At 39.4% G+C, this 24,963-nt stretch overlaps 1 protein-coding gene across 1 annotated transcript in view; it reads right to left on the bottom strand.

Annotated features, from left to right (window-relative positions):
• COL25A1 (collagen type XXV alpha 1 chain) overlaps positions 1 to 24,963 on the bottom strand; it is a 292,587-nt gene that overhangs the window by 12,499 nt on the left and 255,125 nt on the right. Inside the window, exons 24-34 of the mRNA XM_083756612.1 lie at positions 24,015 to 24,038; positions 21,393 to 21,437; positions 20,276 to 20,320; positions 19,403 to 19,483; positions 17,422 to 17,484; positions 16,717 to 16,767; positions 16,196 to 16,222; positions 10,664 to 10,717; positions 8,884 to 8,937; positions 6,354 to 6,380; positions 5,369 to 5,422 (exon numbers count right to left, since the gene is read on the bottom strand). Coding sequence (XP_083612738.1) covers positions 5,369 to 5,422; positions 6,354 to 6,380; positions 8,884 to 8,937; positions 10,664 to 10,717; positions 16,196 to 16,222; positions 16,717 to 16,767; positions 17,422 to 17,484; positions 19,403 to 19,483; positions 20,276 to 20,320; positions 21,393 to 21,437; positions 24,015 to 24,038 — 525 coding nt within the window. The remainder of the gene's footprint in view (positions 1 to 5,368; positions 5,423 to 6,353; positions 6,381 to 8,883; positions 8,938 to 10,663; positions 10,718 to 16,195; positions 16,223 to 16,716; positions 16,768 to 17,421; positions 17,485 to 19,402; positions 19,484 to 20,275; positions 20,321 to 21,392; positions 21,438 to 24,014; positions 24,039 to 24,963) is intronic.

Genomic DNA, 24,963 nt, shown 5'->3' with positions numbered 1-24,963 from the left:
AAAGGACACTTACCACTGTGTTCTACTTTGCATGATGCATTATGTGGAAAAATAAATGGTGGTCATGAGCAACAACTGCATCAGTTGGGTTTTACTGAGCTTCCGTACTGATGTCATCATTATGAACACTTTGAATCCTAGAGCAGGGCTTGAAAGCATGAATGCTTTGTTGGTCATTTGAGTCAAAGAGGCACCTGGAAGTGCCTTCAGAGAAAATCCACCCCGATCAGCCTGCTCGTGAAGACATGCAAGTTCCAATGCATTCAGCAAGGCTCAGTGCATTTACCTTGGTTGAGGAGCCGCTTTCTTACGGTTCTTTCCCAAGAAAATGCTGTTTTTCCCAGGGACAGGGATATTTGTCCCAGTCACACCCTTTTCACATATGTGCACAGACTCCTAGGGTTGTGTGGGACTGAGCCACAGAGCACAGAGAAGTCACTCCCCTTTCCAATGTAGTGCAATGTAAACTGCACCTAAGGGAAATTCATGCCTTTTTTGTACAGAGGGAGCTGCCCATTCCACTGAAATGAATGGGAAACATTGTGCATAGATGAATTCCACATCTGTCTAAGTATGCAAACATTGCTCCGAATTGGGATTTCTCTTCATAAAATCTTTTTGCCAATGAGGGAGCTATTGTCCTAAGCGTGCTGCACTTTAATACTTAGGAATGCTCCCTCCATCCAAAGGATGGAGTTCTGCTTAACAGGGACTGAATAGATCTGTGTGGTGCAGCTTCACTGAACAGAATAAAGCTGAATGAGAGGAGAAAATAAGATGAACCAAATCTGTAGTGGATTTTAATGAGGTCAATTTGCTTCTGTTCCCAAATGACTGTTTTTGTCATTAGTTCTAAAAGGGTCTTGGCCAAATATGCTCTGCTAATCCCATTCTTAAAAAGTTCAATAAAGGGCCATCAGTCACTTAGAGAGTTAAGCATGTATTCTCTTTTTCTGCCCTGCAAAAGGATTCAAAAGAAATCTTCTTCGTCAAAAGATCCTCTGATCCTCTTTGCAATGTACATTCTTTTTCTAACGCAATATTAGAACGTGTTCATTAAAACATCACTTTCAGAGCTTAGTTATGTGTCCTGAATTTGAAACTGAAAAATCCAGCCATGCGGTTGAAAATGGAGCTGCTTTTTAAGGGGCGTGCATTATAGGAATTTTAGAATTTTGTGCTAATGCACAGATTTGATGAAACTGATTTGATGCTTAGGTGGACTGAATTGCTATCTGAGAAAATGACTTCATTTTCAGCCAGAGGGAGACAGTCTGAGAACTAATTTAAAATAGATCTCACAAATGATCAGATGATCACAATGGTAAATGAGTTTCAGGCTCACTCACAGTTTTTAACAAAAACCAAAAGTGCCTCTCTTTGCTTGTTTGTTTTAATTTTAAAACCCACCACACGCAATGAGGGGAAATCAAAAATATTATAGAGATGGAGAAATAGCAAAAGGAAAATTAGTAGAATAAAATAAAGAGCAACCAAGGAAGGGTTGTCAAGGCTGTGGTTGGAGGCAAGATTTAATTTGTAAGGAAAAGGGGTAAAAAAAGGACAAGATGAATTGTAAGGAAACAAGGTAAAAGGAGAAGGGAGGGATGCACCTCTGAAAGGGGAAAAGGGATTAGGATGATGAATAGTAGGGCTAAAAAACCTGTGGTCCCCCAGATTCCATGGGACTCCAAGTCCCATCAGGTCCAGCCAGCATGGCCAATGGCCAAGGGTTGATGGGAGTTGTATTCCACAACATCTGTATGACCACAGGTTCCCCATCCCTGACATAAAGGAAATGAACATTCACCCATTTTCTCATTAAAAATATTATGCATCCATTTACAGCAGAATATAAAACGTTTGCTAGAGTTTCTTTTTCATGTTACAATGTCTTAGGCAGAGCACACATACTTTATCATACTATTATGCATTTGAAAAGTGAAATTACACAACACACATGATATACTATGGCATATAGGACAAACATTCCAATGAGAATCAAACACATTTCCATGGAGAGATATACTGTATTACATCATATGAATGACACTATTCGCCTGTCTTGACTGTGTGCCAAAATATTACGTAGAGGCACTTAGGGGAAAACAATTCAGAAACTTAGGGGACACAGAAAACCACGATTCAAGTAACTCTATTTTGTTTGGAACACTGTGTTTTTCTTCAATGTAATAACAAAAGCAATGGCCAGGCTAGCTTCCTGGTGAAGTAGTAGCCTTAAATATTTGCCATTAAGGAAACAAAGGGAGAGGTTTGGCACCAGAGGGCAAATGGGTGGGCTCACTCCCTCCCATCAACTCGCTGGTAGTTAGAAAGACAAAGGCCAGAGTGGAGAGTTGAGTGATGTGAGATAGCAGCTGGATGCAAAAGCTGTAGGCAGGGAAGCCAGAGAAGGAGTCATACTGGATTGCACCCAAGTCTGCAGCTATGGAAGGAACAAGACCCTTATAGGGTGTTAATGCTGTGAACCCCTCCATCATAGGCTCAGGTTGGCTATATGTGTAAATAAACCATATATCATTAAGACACTAAAATGTCCACTCCTGATTCCAAAGGAAGACGAATCCTGGGTAAGTGCCTGCAATCTCGCACCCCCCTGGATTATGTAGGATTTAGATTTGGAGGTAATGTTTAAAGGACAAGGAAGCATTTATGGATTTTAAAGGCAAATCTCAATCCAAATCCCAATTCATTTCCTACTCCTAGAAAATCTAGGGGAAATCAATACAGTTTGTCCTTGCAGTTTTTGCCATCGTTGACTTCAACAAACAATGGTCTGGCTAAGGAAGTAAAATGGCCTCATCCTAAGACTTACTGAGACAGCAAATAAATGGTTATGAAGGGGAAACCAACTGCCACAATGGCATTGGCACAAGCTTCTGTGTTATACCACCATTTCAGGGTTGTTCCCTAGCTTTGGAAACTGAAACAGTTATTCTTCAGATAAATATGATTTAAATAACTATCCATTTTCACTCTTAGGTTTGCAGTTAATGCTTCTCAGTTGGAAGCTGATAAAAAATTTCTGTTTCCTGGTTTTACATGCGAAGTGGTACTCATGTGAATTCAGGGGGGCAGGGCCACAGTACTACCCCACTTTGTGGTTTCCCACCTTCCCCCTGCATGGGAACAACAAGCTATAAACATAGACCTCTATGTGTGATAGGCTTCCCTGGGAGGTGGAACCTTGACTGTGAAGGATTCCAACAGCTGGGGAACCATAGGCATGTAGATTTCTCCCCTTGCAGATATTGATTCCTAACCTACACAGAACTGAGGCCGCAGAAGCTCAGGAGAAACACCGCAGCCCCTGCCCCCCCCAGTTAAATGCATGAGAAGCACTTCACCTGCCAGAATGCCAGAAACTGGATACTGTTAACTTATTTCTTTGTCCTTGCCCTTACTTGCTGAAGCTGATTATTTTAATATTAAAAATGTTCCCAACGCAAAGACCTGTGGGTCTCTGATATACAAGTCTGTTCACTTAAATGTCAGAGAACATAGGAAGCCAGACCACTGGGTCCAGCTAGCTGAGTGCTGCTATTCTGACTGGTAGCAGCTCTCCAGGATATTCAGGCAAGGGCATATTTCAAGCCCTACCTAGAGATGCCAGTCATTGAAGGAGGGATTTTTGCATGCAAAACTGCTGCTCTACCACTGAGCTATGGTCCTTCTCCACAACTCTGAATGGGTAATAAAAATATTCACAAAGAGCTGCTGCTGTCATTGACTTGGATTCAAAGAGTTGTTCGGCTAATAGAAGGGAATTAAATAATTATCTACGTTCTTCATTTAAGACATTTGTGTACCACTCTTCTAATCTCAAAATGATTTACATTAAACATATTTAAAATAACATAAAATATAAAAATAACTATGTTTGGGGTTGTTGTTTTTTTTAATAGAAAAACTCCATAAAACCTGAGCGCTCTGCTGAAGGGTGGACATTCCTGTCCACAAGCTCCCTTCCCTTGTTTACAGTGAACACACAAAGGCGAAAGTGGGTCCATGACTGGTAGCCATAGTCATTGACTATGCCCCATACCTCTGTTGTTTCACTGAACAGTAAAACAGGTCCCTATGTGCATATAGCTGTTCATGCACTGGGGGCTTCCACACAATTTGGAACCTAACATGATGAGAGTTCCAGATCACATGGAAGACCCTTTATGTTTACAACTTTCAGATGTTCTACCAAGAGTGTGGAATTCATGGGTGTGAGCATTCTGATGTTGGAGGAGGCAGTGAACTGCACAGAGGGCTCATCTGCACAGTCCTCAAGGGGCAGCCCTTCAAAGTGGCCAGGGAGGTCTTCTCCTCCTGGCTACATTAGAAGATTGTAGAACTCTGCAGGGATCCACCTAAAGTATCTTAAGCAGCCCTGTGGCATAGCTAGCCTAGAGAAATACTTGACAGCCCCATGACAACCTTAGCTAATTAAGTTTAGATGCATGTCACATGTCATTTTTGAAATTTTCTAGGTTTCAGACACAGTTTACCCTTTTGCATGGAAAGCTGCTGTTTAAGCAAAGCGAGCCTAAAGCTCTGCTGGGCTCATGGGACTAGATTTATGGCTCATGAGGTCCTGTCCACTGATCTGATTGGGGAATCTCTTGCATGTGCAAGAGGCCTGTTTGCATACCAGAGCTCTCAATTTCAGAACTCTACCAGTGCAAGGGAAGTATACGTAACCAACTGCACAGAGATCTGTTTTTGCCTTGTATCCCCAAGAGATTTGCACCTGCACCAGACCTCCCATACTGGCCAGGAGAGGATCAATCATGGCACATGGGAGCAATCCAATGACAATTAGGCACACTGAAGGTCCATCAACAAAGTTAAGCCCTTAATTGTGTGCTTAACCATCACTTTGAGAGCTGAAATGTACCCAACTTTCTCTGGATTAGCTCAAAGTGTTTTTGGTTTAGCTTTCGTCTTCTCAGCAACAAGCCAGATGCTTTCCAGGTATAAATACAGCATCCATTTAATTGAAGCCAATGGACCTATATTGATTTACACAAGCTGTCAATCTGTCCCAGTGTCTCCTACCATGTTGCTACTCCAATGTCTCTTGTCAGTAACTACTGTATAAACAAACACAGACTGTCAGGAGTCTTGTAGGAGAAAGCCTCTCTTCTCCCATTATGGAAACTGCTGACCTTTTGGGATCTGGGTGGAAGCTTTCTTTCACATTCTGACAGATGACTTTGTCTAGCAAAGATCCATGACATGGCTTTTGGCACACAGAAGGAAGAAAACTCTAGCTTAATGGGACAAATTATAGGACTGGGACAAAAGAGCTGACTAGGCTAAGTAATCAAACAACAGTTAATAGCATTGAAGTCACCTTTTCTCCCTTTTCTCCTACATCACCCTTTTCTCCACGAGGACCAGGGAAACCCTATAAAAAATGAACAAAAATACCTCTATTGGCTTCTGTATGTGGGCTTGCCTTTATTGTGTAGCTGAATTATCTACACACACACACACACACACACACACACACCAGAAAAACTGTACCAAATGATTTTGAAATTAGAAAGCGCATAATAGCAAGAAAGTTATTGAAGATGCCCAGCAAAAGACACCCTTATTTTCCTACATGCAAATTAGCACTGGCAATGTTAAAAAGAGAAGTGCTTCAGTCAAGAAGGCAAAATGGTTACAATTATTTCCCTCCCCACACTGCAAAAGAAGTTGCGTAACAGGAATGTCCCAACTGCAACTTCTGTTGAGAAACACACTTGGTTGCAAATCAAAACCTGCAATCAGTGATGCTTGAAAACACAACTGCATGGAGGCTGCTCCATGTGTCAAAGCGTTCCTCTAAACAGCTTCTCATGAGTTTTCAACTGTTTTTAACCATGCAATAGCGACGTTCTCTGCATGGTGAAAACCACCAGAAATTTGTAAGGAGCTGCTATCACAAATGGAGTGTCATGCCACGCACTCCCCATACGGTTACATTTTCAAGCAATACTGGCTGCATCTGTAGGCCTCAGGAGAAATATAATAGTACTTTCCGTGATCATCTGTCAGGTGCTCTAGTTAGCAGCAGCAGTTGCTGTGGGCACTTATGAGTGGCACTATTTATGGTGGGATTTACAAGACTGCCCTTACTTAGCACTGCTTTCTCCACACTCTTCAATGTTATTTTCCTATCTCTATGATTATTTTCAAGGCAAACGACAATGCAATGTTTAGTATATTCTCTGCATGATTGTCATGCATAACAAATGGGGGGAAATTCGACATGCTCCAAGCATGCAACTATTGCTGTAAAACAAACATGTACCTACCACACAAATAAAGTGATGATAAATATTACTTACATCAAGGCCAGGTTCGCCATCTTTGCCCTATTAAAGAATCATATTAATTATGTTAAGCTTTGTTAGCTCAGCTTGTGTAAGACGTCTGCCAGAACTATTTAGGCATGCAGCTGCTTTATTGTGTATACAACACAGACTGGCACACAAGCTCTCTTAAATGAAAGACAATAATGGAGAAGATGGAGGAGGAATCCAGCCTGTCTGGTTTCCACAACAGACTCACCTTATCGTATCTGGGCAGATCATGATTCAGATCAGATCAATGGTCTGCTTCAAAATCTGCACTTCAGTGGATTCCACTACAAGCTGGTGGTCTAAGGGCTGCAGTCTTCCGTCTTTTTTTTTTAATACTTCCAAAATAAGGTCTCTAGCCAACCACAACTTGAGTTGTTAGCACAAGGGGCTTCTTGCCAACATGTGCTTTGAATGCAGATAGAGCAATGGCATTCCATTGTTCCCAAGGGAACAATGCCCTTGTGTAAGCACTGGTTGTTTTTCAATGGGAATTGCAGGGGGATGGGTGTCAGGAACATGAAGGGTGTGCGGCAGATCAGGTTTCACTCTCTGCTGGTCAGAATGGAGAGTGCCAAGCTCCCACTGCCATGGCCCTCCCCTCTCCCCCTCAGTAAAAGGCAGCAACCTGATGCATTAAGAATGCAGGAGAGCAGCTCGACCCCTCCAGCCACTATTGTTTATGTGTGTGTGGAAACAAGAGAAATAGAGAGTGGGGACTGCTCTCTCTGCTTATTGCAACCAGACATTAATGGAGGATAGGATAGGTCTCTGTTTGAAATGCTGTCTGAGTACTGTCCTCCATCTGAAGAAGCCCCTTCTTTGAAGGGCTATTATTATGTAGTGAATTGAATAGGATCCAAAAGGCAGCAGTCTGATTGGTCCTAGAACAATAGGATTCAGAATGCAGCAGTCTGATTGGTCCTAGAATAATAGGATTCAGAATGCAGCAGTCTGATTGGTCCTAGAATAATAGGATTCAGAATGTAGCAGTCTGATTGGTCCTAGAACAATAGGGTCCAGAATGCAGCAGTCTGATTGGTCCACAGGAGCCACCCAATCCAGCTCCAGGTGGAAGTGAATCCGGAACCTGATTGGCCTACAGGTGAATCCCGGAATTAGCCAATAACGTGGGGCCCATTGTGTAAATAATGTATATAAAGCAGATATTCTGGGGGAACTTCCATTTCCTCCTCACCGCTATGAACTGAATAAAGAGCATGAAATCCACTCTCGACTCTGAGTATATTTCAGCTATTCAATCCAAGTTAAAGAATCATTGGAAGGGAGAGCAGTTGGCACACAAGCAACCTGGCCACAGTCTTCCCCACTATGGTGAGATGCATTTTTCTAAAATTTAAATTACTGCCATTATTTCTAAAGTTGCATCCATACATAAAAATTAGCACATGCACATTTTATATAAATCAGTATCCTCTTCTGTCATCCTTTTTGGTGATGCTTAAGTAAGTGGGAACCCTCCACTAAAATGTCACAAAATTCCTACATGGAATGTATTTCAATGATTGCAGAGTGCATAGCATATATCCTTATGTAGTTGGCCACATGTAGAGAGTCAAGCAAAAGATAATATACCATTAAGTCTAAGATAGATCCCTCTATCTCTCTAGCCATCTACCTGAAAACTGTCCGGGCAGTTTAGAGAGCTGCTAGGGGAATGAGTAATTCCCCGCTAATTTCCATTAGTGGAATCTTCTGTTGGACGAAAAGCAATTCTATGCATAGAAAAACACCTTAAGATCCAACTCATTCTTCATACTTCTGCAAGTTTAATAAAATGTTGCAGAATCAACTTGAATGCTGGGATATTCATACAAAGCAAAAGGCAAATAACGCATATTTCAAAATTATTTTATATTGGATATATGGCATTCTCCTCATACTGTGTATGTAAACAATGGAAAACTACTTGTATTGGACAAAAATATTAAGAATCACCTTCAATGGATTGTGATACCTACTTAGTCCATCCTTCCACACAGCGAAATCAGTTTGCACAAGGTTTTTTTTGAAGATGCTATATGAAACTGTAACAGATTCCCCCAAAATGCAAATGAATCACAAAGCATTTTGCATAAATGACAGCTGATTGCCCTTTGTACTGGAGAGTCTTTTGAGGTATTTAAGGAGAAACAACATGATCCTGAGACTTTTTTATTGACCTGAATTCCTGCCATTACTTTCTGGTGCCTAGAGACAAGCAATAACACATGTACGGCAAAATGGAAATGGCAGGAGTTGCGCGGAGGGGGTCACTTTTAATTCTGGCTTTTCTCATTGTTGTTAGTTTATGTCACAACCTACTCTATTATTTATGCATAGATGCATGTGAGAGAATGAAACTGCCTAAACTTGAGATAAGGGATGGCTTCATGAGCAGTGACCTTGGGCAACTTAAACTAATTGCATTTCTCTGTGATGAATGGTCATAAAACACAGTAGGATTTAATCAAGGATTTCTGAAAATTGCACTTTCCAAAGATGTCGTGTAACTTACAGGCAAGCCATATGGACCTCTGGGCCCAGGATCTCCTGTGGTTCCCTTTTCACCCTAAAATACAATATCAGAAATGTTCATTACAAAGGGCAAAGAGGTTTTGTTTTCAATTATGCAGTATTTATTGTGTATTTGAAATCCATTTATTTGTGTAGCATTTATTTCAATTACACAATATTTATTACATTTCTGTCCTACCAAACATTCAGGGTTGCACATAAAGTTATCCTGTTTCTCCCCCCCCCCACCCCAACATACCTGAGGTCATCCTAAGGTTAGCCAGTATACTTTATGTATGAGGGCAGAAATAGACATTGCATGGGAGCTTCCTCATTAGCTGTCTTGACATCTTTTAAATACTGAAATGAAGTCGCAGGTGGGTGTCATTTGGGGTGGGGATGGGGGGACAGAGTATTGTCAGGGGTGGTTGTTAAACCCATCTCCCTCTTTGTCATTTTATTAATCAAAAGTATTCTCCCAGGTGCATTTGTTCTGTATGGTAACAATCTAGTCACATGTATTTTCTCCTTCTTGTGCAAATAGCAACTGAATAGGAATGGGAACCATGTGGAATGGAGGGAAAGGGCCCCTCGTCACTCACAGCAGCTTACTTGTGCAGTTTGGTTCTCAGTGGGAATTCAAAGCCAGGTCTCGCTGATATGAGGCAAGCCTTAAGTGGCTGCAGCACACTTTCTATAGGCTTCCGTAAGCTGTTTAAAGAATGAAACCCTCTACCAAAGATGCCTAACTCGTGGGAGACAGTATAGCGGTACCTCGGGTTAAGTACTTAATTTGTTCCGGAGGTCCGTTCTTAACCTGAAACTCTTCTTAACCTGAAGCACCACTTTAGCTAATGAGGCCTCCTGCTGCTGCCACAAAGCCAGAGCACGATTTCTGTTCTCATACGGAAGCAACGTTCTTAACCAGAGGTACTATTTCTGGGTTAGCAGAGTCTGTAACCTGAAGCATATGTAACCTGAAGCGTATGTAACCCGAGGTACCATTGTATCTGTTTCTTTAATTTGTCATGATGTGCCTTAATATGGACACACAGGTACTATCCAGAACTTCTCAATATACCAGAATACTTGAGATTTGAACTTTGCTCTAGTTTATACCTAAATGGACAATGGTCAACTGCTATGGAGTGCTTTTTTTAAAAAAAAATTAATTAGCCTTTTTTGCTAATATGTTACCAGTTATTGCCAAAAGCAGTAAAAGATTTGAGTGCCTTCCACTGGCAGTAGAGAATAATAGAATTGTAGAGTGGGAAGGGGGCCACATGGGTCATCTAGTCCTGCTTATAATGGAGGAATCTTTTGCCCAATGTGGGACTTGAATCTACAACCCTGAGATTGAGAGTCTTATGCTTTACTGACTGAGCTATTACACATATTTTTGAAAAAAACAACAACATTTTAGCTTTAAAATTCTGAACCTTTAAATGATTTGGTTGTTTTATTTTAATTTAATTTTTAAAAATAGTATGTAGCTATGTGGGGTTTTTTGTTAGTTTGTAAATTGCTTTAGGTTGCCTTGAGCATGATAAAGTGACTAACAAAATATATAAGTAACTAAAAAACACACACAAATTAAATAAAGAATTTATTATTCTAGTTCTCTTTTTGGGGGGTGAATATGTGTTATTTTTTGCACAACTACGAATCCTCCTTATTTATATCTGCAAGAGAACAAACACAATTCAATATGCTGAATTGATACCTTTATCATGCAAAAGAAGAGAACCACCCCAAAGAGAAGATATCCTGCAAACACTCACTCTGTCTCCTTTTGGACCTGCAAGGCCATGAGGACCAATTGGACCATCCATGCCCTGAAAGATTAAACAAATAGGAGCTGACAACTCTGAATGAAGGTTTATAATTAGCAAATAATTTCATGAGAATCAGACAGAGAATATGGGCTGGACTTTCACTGAAGGGGCAGCTGAGCTCCCAATCCTTCTGGCAAGATCAAACACTGCTTCCTCCCATCTCATTCATCTCTACTTTCATGTTGTAGATCAGCGGATTTAAAGGTTTTCAGATAGCAGGGGCATAGGTTAAAGGTTGAAACAAAGGGACTTAGGATAACAACAACAACAACAACAACAACAACAGCAACAACAACAACAATCATGCACAATTCACATGAAGACCCACAAGGATAGATGGCAAGCTTAGAGGAGGAGATTTTAAGTTTACCGCTATGCTATTCCTTAACTTCTCCATTATTCAAAAGCTGCAGTATTTGTTTCAAATAGCAGGAGAAGTGCAGTGGTGTAACTTAGTGGTTTAAAAAGATCAGGAAGGGCTTGTTCTGAGCATTGCAAACAGTAACTTTCTAACGTTGACTCTCAAGGAAGAAATAGAGAAAAAGAGAAAGGGAAAAAAGGCTGTATCTGAATCAAACAGCAGTTTTACTAATGCAGGCTTTGAAAGCTGGCTTCTTTAACAAAGCTAGCAGGATCAGATCAATGCACCAGGCAAGAGTGATGCAGCCACATGGCCATTTTTATTTGAATGATGAGATCAGTGATTCTATCATGTCACCTGTCATGGACAAGGTGTTGTTGTTTTTTCTTTACCCCATGCACTAGCCCTATGTAGCAGGTATTTAGGCAGCTGTATAACAGGGTTAGATGCAGCCGGTATTTCACACTGGACACAGCTATAGCACCTTAGGCCCTTTGCATCTCGAAGGTTACTAGCTTTTTTGTTAGCCAGGGCTCCTCCTCTGATGGAGCATCCTGTAAAATGCCTAGACAGCACTGTACCAGAAGGGATAACAGCAGCAGCAGTGGTACCACACTGAACTGCAAAAGAAATCTGCCTGCCGTAAAGCATGTAGATTTAGTAGTGAAGTATGACATACAAACACAAGGGACTCACCCGGGGTCCTGGCTTTCCGTCTAAGCCAGATGCTCCCTGTATGGTTAAGTGGAAGCATAGATGGCAGGGATAACACGAATGACAAGAATGTGAGATTAGTAACTGGTGATGATGAAACAAATACAACTTCTATTTATACACAGGATGCGAGCCGCTACAGGGTTCTAGAATAAGTATCACAGTACTGCATAAGGTTAGTTTTAATTTACACACAACATGAAGAGTCTGATTCTGATTCCCTTTGCAACGTGCCCCACATTAAGGTAATCTCACTATTTTTAGTGAAATTCACCTCAATTTTATGAAATCAGAATGAGCCCCTAGATGTATTAGTGCTACAAACCTCATATATTATCATGGAAGTTTATTTGTACTTTAATACACACATCTCTATTCATAGGTTAGTAAAACAGACTTTTAACTTGGAAGATAAAACAAGGGGAATTATGAATTTTGCACAGACACGTCAACTGTCTTTTCATTACCAGAACTGAAAGGAGAAGAAAACTGTGGAGCATTGCAAACAATATATGGGTTCCCATTGGAATGTCCTAATGATAAGATGAGAAAAAATACCTAGATTCTTAAAGAATATTTCTATTTCTTCACTGTATTAAAAATTAAAACATGTTCCTGAGCACACCAGTGTGTCAATGGTTTTCACTAGGGTAATCTTAATTCATTGAAATTAGTTCCACATATCACTTCCATAGGATGTGGTCTCCGGCCAGGATGTATAAAACTTTTGTAAAGTTTTATACTATTCATTCTGGCACTGCTGAGGAACAGAGGACCCCTGGCGGATATTGTGTGAACAAGGAAAGCCCAATGCTGCAAAATTCCAAAAGTGCTAATACTACTGTCTGAATTAAACAGGTCAGATGGCTTCACTGGAAAGAACCAATGTCTGTGAGCACTGGGCCCTTCACATATTTTAAAAACCTTGATCTTGCCCTGGAAGAGTTAGACACTTTAATTCCCCACTGATTTCAGTAGGAAATAGTTAAGCACATGTGGAACGCCCATTGAATTCAACTGATTTAAAAGTGCTTGATTTTCCTAGACTGTGCCTCTTCTGAACAGTGTGTCTGAATTATTTTAACTGGTTTGGGCCATCTTTCATTTCACTGTGTGAAAGGTCTACTGAAAAAGACTGGCAAAACGTGTTTGTATTTATGGTATTATAAGACTACAAGAAACCAAACACTGGGTTGGATCCATATTAACTTAGTCACACATTTGTCCCATTGAAAACTGTGGAACACGTTAGTCATGATGACTATCTTAAGTCTGATTGATTTTAATGGGGCTATAGCATGGCTAACATAGTCTAGCTCCAGCACATTTGTTTCATTCTCAGTATTGAGTAATCCTGATTTTAGCACACTTTCATTGAAGGCAAATTTACTATAAGCACCACCAACAAGAACTATTCCAAAATAGTCAAATCAGAACAATTCCACAAATCTATGAGTAAATGAAAAAACTTAAAATTACTCAAGCTAGTTTCTTAAGACTTCACCCTTAACGTCTCAATCCTTATAAATACTGAACTCAAGGGAAAAAATATTGAATTTTTTTATATATATATATACACTATACTTAAAATAGTAAAATCAAACACCACACAACATTCAATAATGGCATAATTAATGTGGAGGAACATGATACTGTAACATTGTTGACACTGACAAATGACACAAAAATGGTAATAAAAATTAAAACCAACAACTGACAGAACTATGTGTTATGAAATGATACAAGAACAGACTCTGGATAAAAACAAAACAAGACTAATGTTTTACTCCAACATGATATAGTTTTATATTTGCTATCGAGTAAACCAGAGTTTTTGGTTGAAAGCAGAAAGAGTAGTTTGCAATTTGCACTGAAATTGAATAGGTATTTTACTTACTGGAAGACCAAGGGGCCCTCTGTCACCCTTGTGACCTGGTTCACCCTTCAATCCTTTAAGACCATTTAACCCTGGTTCACCCTAAATGTAAAAGTATAAGTATATTGGGGGTGCTGGTAGAGGTATTCAAGCTGGGACAGAAGAGAGCCAGTCAGACGTGGATGCAAACTCCAGTTCTTTAACACAACTGGTTCTGTTCAGTGAAATATACTTTATCAGACTATGATATAATAAATGGAGGAATGCTAGTGATCTGTATTAAAATCAAAGGCATAAAGCTTTCAAAATTATTTTGCAAATTCAAATCAAGTCATCATCATCATGATGTTGAAACATTTCTGAAGCAAAATTGTGAGCCTTAAGTGGCCCCTTTTTCTTCTCATGGTGAACTGGAATGTGCAGTACATCTTGGAAAGATATTCTAAACCTTTAAGCATAATTAATTAAACAGAGGAAGAGTGTGATTTATTGGAATATGCACTGGAATCATGAGGAAATGGTCTCCAAAAAGGTGATTACACTCCTGTTAACAACAGAAGTTAGTTATCTTTTCATGTTTATGAAATTTCACATGAAATTAATATATGCAACAATATGCTATAATATAGCTTTATTATATATTATGTATTAAAATCCACATTAAAAGCTTGCTCTCCAGGAGTAAGTCCGCTTTGAAGCATAGGCGAACAAGAGTACAATCTGCTAAAAACTTCTGCACAAGCCCATCGGGAGCTGCCCAAGATAATTGCTACTGTATCCTTATATCACTGTAAGGGCAATGTCCACCCTGCAGTTTAAACCACCTCCAAGCCTATTTAACTGTCATGGCTCCTAAGCAAAGAAATCTTGTTATTGTAGATCTCAGATTTCTCTCTCTCTCTCTCCACACACACACATACACCCAGAGAACTACAGTGCCAATATTCCCTTGCTCTGCAGAAGCTAGGGCTTACTAACAAATAATTATTAGCACGCTTATTCTCTAGGTGAATCTGTGACAGATTGAGTGAATCTGTGACAGATAAAGCTTTCAAAAGAGGCTTGAATGAAAATGAAACACAAAAATGATATACAGTGGTACCTCAGGTTAAGTACTTAATTCGTTTTGGAGGTCCGTTCTTAACCTGAAACTGTTCTTAACCTGAAGCACCACTTTAGCTAATGGGGCCTCCTGCTGCTGCCGCGCTGCCGGAGCACGATTTCTGTTCTCATCCTGAAGCGAAGTTCTTAACCTGAAGCACTATTTGTGGGTTAGCGGAGTCTGCAACCTGAAGTGTATGTAACCTGAAGCGTATGTAACCCGAGGTACCACTGTACTAATTTTGCTCAATTTAATTCAATGGACATTCTAAAGAAGTTGACTGAACTGAATCTTGCAACCCTCAAATTTTTCAGACCATTTATTTTGAGATTATTATTATTATTACTCTGAAAATATCCTACTCTTTTATTGGTACTCAAGAGCAGAAGAATGGCTTTCTTTCCACAATTGCATACTCCATTACAATCCCATTCTTTTAGGCTGCAACCATATACCCACATACCTGAAAATAAGTTTCATTTAATGAAACGGGGCTTAACTTTGAGTAGACATGTATAGGATTGTGCTATTGAAGATTTAGAAAGAAAAACTACAGTACTTGGTGCTTGGAGAATCTCAAGGAGTCATGAGTTCCATTAACATGCTTCAGGTCAGATTAGGGTAGCCCTGGCACGGAACAAACTATGGTCAGTTTTGTGAGTGTTCAGTCCTACACATAATGGACTCCTCAGCATGTTTCTTTTCTCTTCTTTCAAAACAAACAAACAACAGATTCTGGTAAAAGAGTTTTTAAAAAATGAAACTAAGTTTAGCTATGGTATACAGAGTTCTTTCAAATACATATTCCTTCAGGAATGGCTTCTGAAGGCTTTCCCCCCTATATCTGGAATAACTCTTCCAGCAGTAGCAATGAAGACTTCACTGATATAGACCCTTGTTAGGAATGCCTTTTCAAAGATGAAGGCATGGACAGAAAGAATGAAAGAGAACTTATTATAAAAGGTAGTAAAAGGTGGGAGCTTGAGCAGGAAAGATTAGTAGGAATGAAGGAGAAAGGTAAAGAAGAAAGTAATATCTGGAAATGATTTTACTTTACTTCTTAAGTGCACAACACACTCATCCCCTGTTTTTCTAAGCTTACGTGTAAGGTAGTTCCAAATGGCATAGCTTGAATCTCTCACCAGACAACTAGATATTTTTATTGGCTCTCTATAATTAACATTATAGGAAGCTAATTCAACTTATGGTGATGAGGAACAGACACAGGAAATTGCTATAAATCATTTTAAAATATTTTTAATGCTTTATCTTAAGCAGCTGCTTAAAGGTTTAAGAATATAAAAAGACATTTAACAGAAAAGTGCGACGAAGAACAAAACATGACTGCATGCTTCAACATGATTAACGAGAATGAGTGCATAACAAATAAACATAATGAAGATAGTTGTGTATTGGATTCTTTACCTTTGGGCCTGGAAGTCCATGAGGTCCCTAAAAAATAAGAATGAAAATGTCATAGTTAGAGAGGACATTTCTAAACTACAAATTGGTCTTTGCCAATAGCTAGTGCTTGCTGTTCCAAAGCTGCATAAAATAACAATCCTTAATTAACTGGCAAATACCTAACTAGTCAAGACAGAATGAAACTCTGCATCAACTTCCAACTACAATTAATTTTCAAAGTCAGCTGGATCCATGTCTAAAACGTTTGATTCTCCATATTTTCCCCCTTGATATCCAGTCAGACATACAAATGATTGCCAACATTTATACGGTCAAGAGCCCTTTGCTCCACAATTTCAGGTGTCATCATTTGCCCTACACCCACAAAAATACCCATGTCTTGATCCTACTAATACCTGCCTCCTGCCCCTACCAGCCCTGTCCTTGCAATGTCCTCCATCCACAGCTTCCAGAAAGAGGAATGATTTTTCTTTGGTCTGATCGCTCAGCAGTTGCATATGTGATAACCGAAAAGGACTTACCATAGGTCCAGGTGGACCATGAGGGCCTGGAGGTCCCGGTGGTCCTATGATCTACATATAAAAGCAGGATAATTAGTTCAGACTAACACATGTTCTTATTGAATTGTAGCACCTCTCATCTGCCTGAAAGCTGCAATCCTTTATGTGAGATAAAATATACTATTTATTTGAAAATGTTCTTTCATAAAATGTAACAAGGCGGCTTGCAACAAATAGAATGCAATAAAATCGATCTACAAAACATAACTGAAATATCAGTAAAGCATTTACTGTACAGCATCGGAGTATTTAATAAACAACAAATAAATATTTGTCAGTGGTTGGCATTCCAGTTGAAGAGGTGAGATATAAATTCAGGAGCTAACTTACTCACCATTCCTGTGCCTGCAGTAATAAATGCTAATGCACTGTTGCTTTGTATCACATAGAAAAACTTATTTGAATGGTTTCCCCATTAGCCTCTATCAAGAAGGCAATAGAGAAGGGGTGCCAAACTAATAATTGGTGGGCCATATCCCACCCTGCAAAACATTTCTGTGGCCCTCCAAGACCTATCAGCTTTTATTTCAAACATTTTTAACTGACTGCTCTGTTTGATGCCCTTGCGCTGTGATGCCAAAACATTCTTTTTTTAAAATAAAAAAAATTAATAGAAGACATTAGTATATTTTTATGGAAGCACTGAGATAGCATAGAAATACTTACAGAGGGACCTTGAGGACCTGGCAAGCCGACATCTCCTTTTTCTCCTTTCATACCATTAGATCCCTACAAAATCAGTATTGATGCACTGAACAAAGCTTTCATCTTATCAACTCATGGATATTGTTTAGTTCAGAAGACGGATTTTCATTACATCACTTACACTTATAATTATAGGCATCATTTATTTTGCTTTATGCCCATATCCTGTCTCAACAACTCTTACAGCACTAGCCAACCTCCATCTGATCTGAAGTCAGATTTGAATTCAATGGGACTTACTTCTGAGTAGACACATATAGGATTGCAGTCTTAATGTACTTGGAGCATGTCTCTACAGTTGACGTTATGGCAGGTTTACAGTTTTGGTGACCCTTTCACTTTGTTTCTGTTAGCTGATTTGCTTTGTTGTTTATAGTTTATTCTATTACATTTAAGTTTATTATTCTTTTTAGTTTATATTATTCTTTAAGTTTATCTTTCGCTAGCCAACATGAGCTTCTTGTTTCAAAGATGGGGTTTAAATAAAATGAAATAAATGAAAGTACAAGGCAAATTTGTGTGAGGGCATTTTCTGGATGGTCTACTACAATTTTGCTTTTCTTGTGGGCTTACAGATACAAATACTGGCCTCTATCTAGACACACTGACCTGTAAATTACAGAATCGTGTTTGACTAGTGCTTTATACAGCAATTTGATGTGGGTTGATTTTCACACATGGCACATGTAAATAATCTCATTTTACACCACAAACTGGACAATAATTTCTTAGGGAAATTAGGCAATACACTCAAGCATTGGCGGATGGGCATTCTGAACCAGGTAATTGCCAACTTTGACAGCATCACTAATAATGGCCATTTCAACACAGAACATCTTGTGCACATAGAAATTGATCAGCAGATCTGCTCAACATGATACATGCTCAGTAGGACCCCATGTGCATCTGTTCTTGTTTTCTGTATACAAGATCCCATAGGGGGCTGTTAATGAGGAGCAGATTTTTCATGGGTATAGTATCCCTACTGTGCACAGAACAGCACTGCTCAATCAGACTGCCAATTATCAATGATGTGTCATGCCAAAATGTCATAGTAAATACAGAGAGCCCAGAATGCATAAAGTCTATGGAACATTTTCCTCTTGTGTTTAAAGTGTAATCATTTTACTACTCACTATTTAAAATTACATTTATACAATCACTTAAAATACGTTATGGTTAAATTTTGATCCTTGTAATGAGATAACAGTCAAAAGGACTTATCCAGGAAGAACTGCAAATAGGTTGCATCTCAATACATTTAAGATTAATCCCAGTAAAGTGCCTCTCCTTATAAAAGATTCCACCACCCCCTTCACTGTTCAATTAACATACTCTTTGAAATTTTGCCAAATTTCACGTTCTAGGGTGAAAACAGAGCAAATGGTTTATCCATCAAAGCAGTTAAACTTCAATGTTCCCAAAGGAAAAGAGATGGCTAGAAGGGCATGCTGTGACATATACAACTTTTGGTCTAAGGTTCATACATCCCATGCATTTTTTTATCATGAGTATTTTGTATCATGTTGTATCACTAAGCTGACATTTCCTCACTGCCCTATTTGCCTGGAGATCACTTCAGAAAGCACCCAAATGGTTCCTTCTCTTTCTGTCTCTCTCTCTTCCTTCAAAGCCTTCCTTAAAGTTCTCTTTTCACTTTGGATCTCTTAATCTTCATCCTGTGAAACTAAACTAAGCCAAATACATCACTTTGTACACATTTTCTCCTCTGCTTCCCCTGCCTCTGTTGATCTCCTGTTATCTCTCTTTCTGTCATTGTGTACCTTATAAGCTCCTTGTTAGAGAGATCTTTCTCTATGTGTCAGTCCTTCTGCATGGTGCTAAAATGGACCTCTTCATAATAATATTGTTTGACTTTTAAAGAGTAAGCAGACACTGAAGATGTAGTTAAAAATGCAGGTACATTTTAAAGCAAACTTACTGGCAATCCTGGAAGTCCAATTCCTCCTTTTTCTCCTAGTACTCCAGGGTCACCCGTATCACCTTTTGAGCCTTTAGGCCCCTGCAATAGCACAGTCACATAAATGAGTCTTATATTACAAGATCATCTAAAATCAACCTCAGAGCATGACTTACTGTGTATAAACAAACCACTCCCATTTTGCTCTGCCTTCCTCCTATCCGCTTCCATTGGGAGGAAAAGAACCACAATCCCTGGCTTAGCATTATGTCCAAACCAGGGATCATAGTTGGTTTCACTCCCAACAAACTACAATCTGTAGCTAAGCTTGTTCTCGGATGAATAATAGTGGTTTGTAAGAGGAAAACAAACCATGATCTCTGGTTTGGACATAATGCCGAACCATATATTGTGGTTTTCTTCCTCCTCATTGTGAGTGAAAAGCAACAGAACACCCCAGACTGATATATTCACAGTAATTATTGCAATACAGGATGCTGCTTTATGCTGAGTCAGACCACTCGTTCAAGTAGATTTGGACAGCGCTGTCTACAATGAGTAGAAGCAGTTCTCAGGGTTTCAGACCCAAGTCTCTCTTAACACTGGAGATGCAAGAAATTGAAACTGGGACCTTTTATATGGAAAGCATTCCCCTCCCAGTGAGTTAATAACCATGGTTTACCATGATGTGGGAACTGGGCCAGTAAATCCAGAAACATCTTCTGGGTTGTTTATTGGTACTATATTCACTCATTTTTGGCAGTATCTTTCATTCCGTAACAAAAGAAAAGGGGGAGGAAAGAGTTGTGCAACAAAAATAATTATTTTATTCATTATCTTTTTTCAAACCTGTTATTGTATCATTCATATGTTCAGTAGCAATTGTTCAAGTACCTGCTCTCCATCAGCACCTGGCAATCCTGGAGATCCGGGTTCACCCTGCAAAGTGAAAATTAATTTCACTATGTTATTATTTCCTGGAATATACTGTAGTTCAATGCTTTGTTAATAAGACTGCTTGATTCTTACGCTTACACACACCCATCCCTCTTATGGAACAGCCACGAGGAAATAAGAAGCAGCTGTTTTGAAATTATTTTACAAATAAAAATAAGCTGCAGTTAGTCTGAAAGTAGTCTTATCTCTTGTTCATGGCTGTGATGAAGAAGTGGAGGGGGCACCTAGGATTGTGAGCCTCAAACATAGTGTTTGTCCACATTTGTCCGCATAGTGTTAAACCATGGTATACTATTAGGTCCAAACTGGGTCAATATGAATTAACTATGCTGGTATATAATAATTTCATACGTCAACAGGCAGCCTAGTAAAACAAATAAGAATAAGGTATTGGCCAGGATCTAGGTGGATGTGGGAATGTTTTGAAGACCACCCATTTCAGTTATACAGTTGGCCTCCAGAAGTTGTTGGATGGGAGTTAGAGCCTGAAAACATCTGAAGGGCACCATGTTGGCTACTCCTGTTCTCCTGGCCACCTTTTGAGCAACAGTATTCTTTAGATGAGAATCAAAAAGAACACAGACTGTGTATGGTTACTTAGGGTAAATTAAGGTATCTTAATTTAAAATTACAAATTAAGTTATTAATTAAATGAATTATTGTGATGCTGGCTAAAATTATTAATAAATATTAAGGAAGGAAAAATAAAATATAAAACATAATGCAGTAAAAAGTTTCTTAGGCTGAAATCCTACACATGGTTACTCAGTGGGGCTTCCTTAGACAAGCATAGGATTGTGCTATTAGTGATGATTATGCATTTAAGAGCACAGTATTTATTTTCTTACACTGACGTCCTGCCTTTATTCCATCATTGAACCCAAGATAGCATACATGCTGCTTCCAGAAGGTCACCAACCCAGACAATGATCACACCCTGACCCCCTTAACTTCTACAAAGTGGTAGCCTCGTGTGCCTTCAGACCATACTCTGCATGGAAATAAATTAAAGCTCAGGGGGTCTTTGTCCAATGAGTAACAGTTGGAAACTCACCTTTGACCCTTGCAATCCTTGGGGTCCAGGTGGACCTGGAGGACCCTAAAGGTAAACAACAGTTCATGTTTTAATCTAGCACCATCCAGATTTCTAAAGTATTTATCTGCCAGGCACAGTTATACTAATGTGACAAAAAAAACCCACTGTATTAAGAAGCAGTTAACAACTATGACACTCAATGATCAACTACAGACAGCACAAACATATTACAATTAAATTCAATTATTATTTTCTTAAACAGAAATTCTATTAGAATGCCCATTAGCATTCTAACTTCTAGGTAACAAAGTCTATAGCTTTCTGCAAACAAAACAAGCACATTTAACTTTGAAATAAGAGCAATTTTTGACCAGTGGGCAAATGGTGGCCATTTGAGAATTACTGTGTAAGTAAGTTCTCTGCCAACAGCTAACCTGTGCCATGTGCAGCTATTGGCATTTAGGTAGTGAGTGGTGGAACAGGGTAAAGGCCTAATTCTGTGGACAGCAACTCCCTTCTTGTTGCATGAATTAAGATGACTGCATATAGTGCAAACCTTAGGTATGGGCCCACCCTAACACAGAATTAAGTTTTCAGGGCCTCTGCTGCCTCATTTCTTATATTGTTTTTTATTCAGCTAAATTATAAGAAAAATCCTGTGCTTGCCTCTCAGAATTCTGTGCCAAAGAGGTAGGGTTGATACGTTTAGATAAAGTTTTTCTTGACACTGGCATTATATATATATGCCATAGAGGAGAAAGGAGCTTGATGGAAAACACTGCAGTTTTATTATAAAATCTCACGTAGCAAGGTTGGCAATAAGGTAAAGGTAAAGGGACCCCTGACCATTAGGTCCAGTCATGACCGACTCTGGAGTTGCGGCCCTCATCTCGCTTTATTGGCCGAGGGAGCCGGCGTACAGCTTCCGGGTCATGTGGCCAGCATGACTAAGCCGCTTCTGGTGAACCAGAGCAGCGCACGGAAATGCCGTTTACTTTCCCGCGGGAGCGGTACCTATTTATCTACTTGCACTTTGACATGCTTTCGAACTGCTAGGTTGGCAGGAGCAACGGGAGCTTATCCTGTCACGGGGATTCGAACCGCCAACCTTCTGATCAGCAAGTCCTAGGCTCTGTGGTTTAACCCACAGCGCGACCCGCGACCCAATATACACATGTAAATCATGGAAGCAGTATTTACGCTACAGGTGTGTGCAAATGCACAAGAAACAGTAAAAGACAAAAGTGCAAACACACACATCACTATGCCTTCCATGAATTGGACAGGAATAGGTTCGTGTGGTTTTGAAATCACTTCTTGTGTGAGGTAGAAAGCACATAAGCAGAAGGGGGAAAGGCAAGTGAGGACTCAGGACAGAACATCTCAGCTCACAGATGGAAACCATTATTAACTAGAGATTCCCATCTCATTTTTGGAATTAGTTAAGTTTTTACAGAACCCTTTAACCTCCTTCACAATGCACCACATAATTTATGGTGACTAATACAGTTTCCTTTGTGTTTCGAGCACAGACTCACAGGTGAACTTAGTACTGGTAGTTGCTTGCTAAGATATTAGAGAACTTTCCTAGCCCTATCTGAGGTCCCCTGGAGATCCTGGGGGGGTTAGCTCTGATGCCTCCTGCATGCAAGCCATGCCCTGTTCTTCTGGACTGTGGCACTTCAGGTTTTTGCAGCACAGATTTAACATGTGGCTATTACCACTCCAAGGTAATACAGTACTACACTGCAGTGAGATGTCCCAGAAAGAATATCTATGGCTTTAAAAGCATCCGTACAGATGTCAAAACATGCTTCTCTTAACTGCTAGAGATAGTTAATTACCTTCCAAGAAGCCTCATAGTCTTAACTATCATTATTTCCTAGCAATACTGCATGGCAGAATTCCAGTCCAGCATGCATCCACTGGGGGTTAATGAAAGCAGAGGGCAGAGAAGGAGGAGGAGGAAGACCATGTTCACTGTATCAGATCTTGAGGTACAGACAAATTTTCAGCTTGCTCAACTGAAATTTCCTTTAACCATGTTTTTTACATCTGGAATTAATACACTTACTTTCTACCAACACTGAACAGGAAAAGGGACATTTTTTAATGTAAAGAAGTTGCATTTGAGATGACAACTCTGGTTGCAGCTCACAAATCACTTATTTTGGAGCACTGTCATTTAGATCCTAATGAATTCTACAGGATGAATTAAAGAATATTCTGGAGTAAGTGTGGTCTGTGTTTTCTAGCATATAACTTCTATCAAATAAGGCTTTTAAAAAAAAACAATCCAAAACACAAAACTACTGGGAAATATCCTACGCAAGCCTTGCCTTCAAAAATTCCTACTAAAAGAAACAGAAGTGAAAATGCACAGCTGTAACAAAGATAAACTTGTTAGACTAGCAAACAAGAGTTTTAATCATTTTCTTTACTGAAATGAATGGGATCATTGCTATTAATTTCAACTGCAGTTCTGGTTTTCAACACTGATAACACTTGATGTAGAAATATATCTAGTGATAAGTCAATATCTGATGAAACAGACACATTCTAAATCAGGCAAGTTATGAACATGCAACACCAAGGAGGAAAACAGCTACAAATCACTATAAGTCATGCAATAGGAATTACCGTGACAGTTAGGGTGGTAATCCTCTGTTGGCAAAATGTATTAACAGAAGACAATGTTACCAGATGTTCAGTTTGAAATAAAATACTTTGCTTGTTTAGTAATGGATTTCACAGAATTTGGGCAGTTTGGGATAAGCGTTTGACTGTCTCAGATAAATTAAAGAAAACTGTCTTTTTTTTATAAAAAAACAACAACATTAAACACAATTGATATTATTTTGTATGATTGTTTTTTTAAAAAAACTTTAACCTGTCCATAAGATTTTCATGCCCAAGGCACCTCCAGATTTTGAAAAGGATATATTTGCATTGCCAGTAAATGTCTGTGATCCACACATTAGAGAACATTGGCATCAAAGACGTTAATAAGCTTAAGAGTACTCAAATCTTAAATGCTTTGTGGAATGTGCTGCATAGGTTTAATTACTGTTAAAAACAGACATTTCTTTAAACATGATATTCTTGTGTATTCTTCAAATTCCAATGAGTTTCCAGTATGCTCAGGACAGAAATAGACCTACTAATCTCAGAGATACACCAGCAATTTAAGACTGTGATCCTTATCAGTAAAAGTAAAGGACCCCTGGACAGTTAAGTCCGGTTAAAGGTGGCTACCGGGTTGCAGCACTCATCTCGCTTCAGGCCGAGGGAGCCGGCGCTTGTCCACAGACAGTTTTCTGGGTCATGCGGCCAGCATGACTAAACTGCTTCTGGAGCAATGGGACACCATGACGAGTGCCAGAGCACATGGATATGCAGTTTACCTTCCCACCGCAGCGGTACCTATTTATGTACTCGCGCTGGTATGCTTTCGAACTGCTAAGTCCAACTCAAACACATAGGCACATTGTGAGAAGGTAAGTGGTACAATCCTCACACTTTTCCTGATAGTACCACATAGCCTTTTAGAAAAAGAACAGTGTCTCATCAAACTTTGAGAAGCTGTGCT

Source organism: Podarcis gaigeae (assembly GCF_964106915.1).
Source record: "Podarcis gaigeae genome assembly, chromosome: 9".
Lineage (NCBI taxonomy): Eukaryota > Metazoa > Chordata > Lepidosauria > Squamata > Lacertidae > Podarcis > Podarcis gaigeae.
The sequence above is the reverse complement of the archived record's forward strand: the minus strand, read 5'-3'. Positions and strand labels throughout refer to the sequence as shown.